Consider the following 3,577-nt stretch of genomic DNA (forward strand, 5'->3'; position numbering starts at 1 on the left):
AGGAGCCGAACTACTCAGTGGGAGGAGAGATTTGAGGCCGTAGAAAGGCCACCCTGGTTACGAACCAATAAGATGTGATGCTGTCCAAGATAGCATGAAACACCGCGCAGGGGGAGCGAGGCAGCAATGTTGCACGTGACAAAGTCCCAGACAATGTCCACAATGAGGAAGGAGATGCCCCTGAACCGAGGTCGACAAGCCTGCTTACATGGGCCAAGCATGGCCTTACTGCCAAGCACGAATCCCATACGCGCTGAAGACCCCGAGTTTGCTTACATTACTAGACACTAGAATAAAAGAGGTAACGAAGGCTTCGTGCACAAAGAAAACATTACTTCTCTTGGCCTAGTAATACAAACGACAAGGGTGGAGCGATGGGATCCGCTCGCCAGGCTTTGGCAGTAGCTCATAGGTGTGTGTATTGCCTACATTTATAGGCAATATTAGGCTTTCTTTACGAAATTAGTAGTTCTAAGATGCCAGCGCCTCACTAAATCCACGACATTTCCATATGTCGAGAACCCCAGACATAAACGTATAAGAATAATCCACCTCTTGTAATGGGTGCCTTGTCCGTTGCCTTGAATTTCATTCTTGACCAGACTTGCTTTAGCTTGCCTTGGCATCCTACAATATGATTATTCTTGAAGAACCTTATTAATATTGAGACTAGCTGATAACTCTAAGGTTGCTTTGAGAATGAGACACGGTGAAGGAAACACTAGATCCATGCTGGGTAGAGAACGTCCTTATATTCCCTAATTTCCCTTGGTATACTTGCCTCCCTTGGGTACCCATATACCCTCATGGTACCATTTGGTCTACTGTGTACCCGGACCCACGACCAGTGGGGGGCTGGAGAACATCAAAATCAGCACCTATACAAAACACGTCTTTTCTACGCGTCACATGGGACAGACGTAGTCATGGTCTTTTGCTAACATATATGTAGCAATGCATCGCTTGCGAGTTGACAGAGGTGCCAACCTGCAGATGCCATGATCCACTTGGGCCTAGACCTGTGGGCTCTGTCCCTGTACCCCTGCTGCAAAAGAACATTATGACAATGGCTGCAGAAGATAGTGCATGGAAAGCGCGTCCTGGAGAGCCTCATCCAGGCATATAGACTAAAGAGGATGCATTGAAGCTGTTTGCTCTTATAAAAGACTGAGTGCACAATTAAGACTGTGGAGCTCATGCGTGACGCTAACAGCCGAGAGTGTTCCACCGTGCACCCATGGCCATCTGCCTAACACGGTGCTCTTGCTTGCCTACAACGAAAATATATCTAACCAGATACCACTTCCGTCCACAGAAGAGGGCATGTATAATACTTGAATTAAATAAAGGACCAGAGCATTTTAATTTTTGAAAGCTGTGATATACACAACAGAATGAACAATGGAAATAAAAAAACCTTTGGGAATAGCAATGTTTGGAATCAATGCTGAGAAAGTAAGTGTGGTCAGTAGAAAACTTTCCCTGCGCCTTCCTCAGATTGTTTCCCTCTCTAAAAACAGAGAAGACATGCTGAAACAGACACATGCCACAGTTACATAGCTCTTCCAGTGTTTATACCTGAAGACTGTCTAGCAGTTGGTGGTCACTTGCTGACAACAGCTCATCTTGGTTCCACTTTAAAATGCTTGTAAATACAGGAAGACAAGCCAGATATATTCAGCAACGACTTATATTACCTATTTAGTAATGGAATATTCAAGAGAATCTGGTTTGACAAGGAAGACTGGGAACAGCAAAGTTGCAACCTGTATCGAGAACTGCAATACTTGTGTCAAGATACGATTTTCTTTTCTGCCTCATTTGCTCTTCCAGATCTTCTGTTATAGAGTTTGCGGAATGTCGTCAGTGTGAATCAGAGTGGTGTTCCCACAGGCCATGTGTATTAGACGCTTTCCCGGTGTCAAGTCCTTAATAGGCTTTCTGCCAGTTTGACATCTAGGTTCCCTCCCAGTATCAGCCGTTCATAATTTTCTCTATTTTGCCGAGCTCAGACATTCCTCCAGTTTGTTCATTGTGTCTCCTTCTAATTCCGGTGAGCGTATTGGGTTGTGACACTGGTCTCAGACGGTTTTGCATTTCCCAGTACTAGAGAGGTAAGAATTATTGGAGTTGTTCATTTTAGAGACGGAGTAATTCAACTTACGTTCAGAGCGATTCAGAACAGCAGGATCGTTTGGAGGGCTTTGGGAGAAACAGGCCCCAGCTCTGCAGACAAACAGGTCACTATGTTCTGAATGATTATCATATTTCCGGGAGTCACAATCCAGATAGTCCTTGCGACTCTTCATTCTCAACAGGAGCAGCGCAGGCCTCTATGTAGTTTCTCGCGTCAGAAAGATCACGGATTGGCCTTCTCAATGTCGGCTGTCAGTCTTTGCCAAGGGAATAAGCAGTCGGTGTCCAAGCATGGTTTTGCCGCTGGTTCACCAGTTGTGTTGGTGCCAGTGGGGTTGGAGCAGAGTTACGCCTATCTCTACGTTCTCTTGTAGCTTCTGCCACATGGAGGAGCCATCGATGTATTTGGTCATGATGATTATTAAATTGTGAAACTAGATCGCTTTCTGAGTAGGACACGAGAGGTTTTGTGACAGTTTTACCGTGGTGGACTGTGCTGTTGGGGGCGATAGTCAACTGATTGTGGGTTTCAATTGGTATGGATATGCTTCTTTGGAAGGGTAGTTCACCAATTTTCGTGCCGGAGCCAAACATATTTTCATATGAGTTGTTCTAGACGGAAGATAAGTCATCCAGTGGGCCTTCGGCCAAGCAAGCGGGAACAGAGAAGTGGAAAGAAGATATCGACTTGTTAAATGCCTGAGGATGGGGACCATTCACAGAGGAAAGTCGATTATAGACTTTTTTTTCGTCCTCGGATAGTAGGTATTCTTCACCACATAACTTATCATCGAGCTCGTCGTACTCAGTCTTCGTTGCGCGGAACCTCGACAGAGATGTGTTAAACTGCTCAACTTGAGCGGATGCGTCCGGAAATAAGTCGCCTGCTGAATGGGACAATAGTGATTTGAAGACACTCTGAAGAGATTCGACAGACTGAGCGAGGTTATCCAAGTCTCGATGTAGCTGCATTCGCTTGTCCCCTACTCCAACGCATTTGCCGTTCACCCGTTCTTGGCGGGTGGCAACTGCCAGAAAGGCCTTTGGTATGTCCTCCACAAATGAGCCGGACGGGCTTGCAACATTGCCGCCCTCAGTTGTAGTCAAGGACTTTGATGATGGGAGTTTGCTCATTGTGCATGTATAGAAGAGTAACACTGTCTGATACAGGTTGTCATCAGCTGCTGGTCAAAGACTAGACGGTATAGTTTGTAGAGGGCTTGGTAAAAGGAAATGCTATAAGAATACTAAACACTACCTGGAAGAAACTCCGAAAGCTGCTCAATCAAAGATCAGGCTTGCAAGGACTGTGGTAGAGTAAAGAAAAGCATTGAATAGAATGTGCTCCAAAGGATCAGGACAGTGTGGAAAATAAAAGGCACTTAGCTCTCAATTCATGAGCAAAGAGAGTATCTCTAACAGTGCAACTGTGTGTTCTGAG

General features: G+C 45.5%; 1 protein-coding gene across 1 annotated transcript; it reads right to left on the reverse strand.

The window, feature by feature from the left end:
- Nucleotides 1-2,748: 2,748 nt before the first annotated feature.
- Nucleotides 2,749-3,270, reverse strand: VTN00DRAFT_9626 (uncharacterized protein; the record flags this gene model as incomplete). The annotated part of the gene is made up of 1 exon (XM_069436605.1): nucleotides 2,749-3,270. One exon carries the CDS (start codon nucleotides 3,268-3,270, stop codon nucleotides 2,749-2,751), a length of 522 nt encoding a protein of 173 aa, XP_069284225.1.
- Between the last annotated feature and the right edge of the window lie 307 nt (nucleotides 3,271-3,577).

The sequence above is a fragment of the Thermoascus crustaceus genome (genome assembly GCF_041956765.1).
Source record: "Thermoascus crustaceus strain CBS 181.67 unplaced genomic scaffold VTN00scaffold_8, whole genome shotgun sequence".
In the NCBI taxonomy this organism is placed as follows: Eukaryota; Fungi; Ascomycota; class Eurotiomycetes; order Eurotiales; family Thermoascaceae; genus Thermoascus; species Thermoascus crustaceus.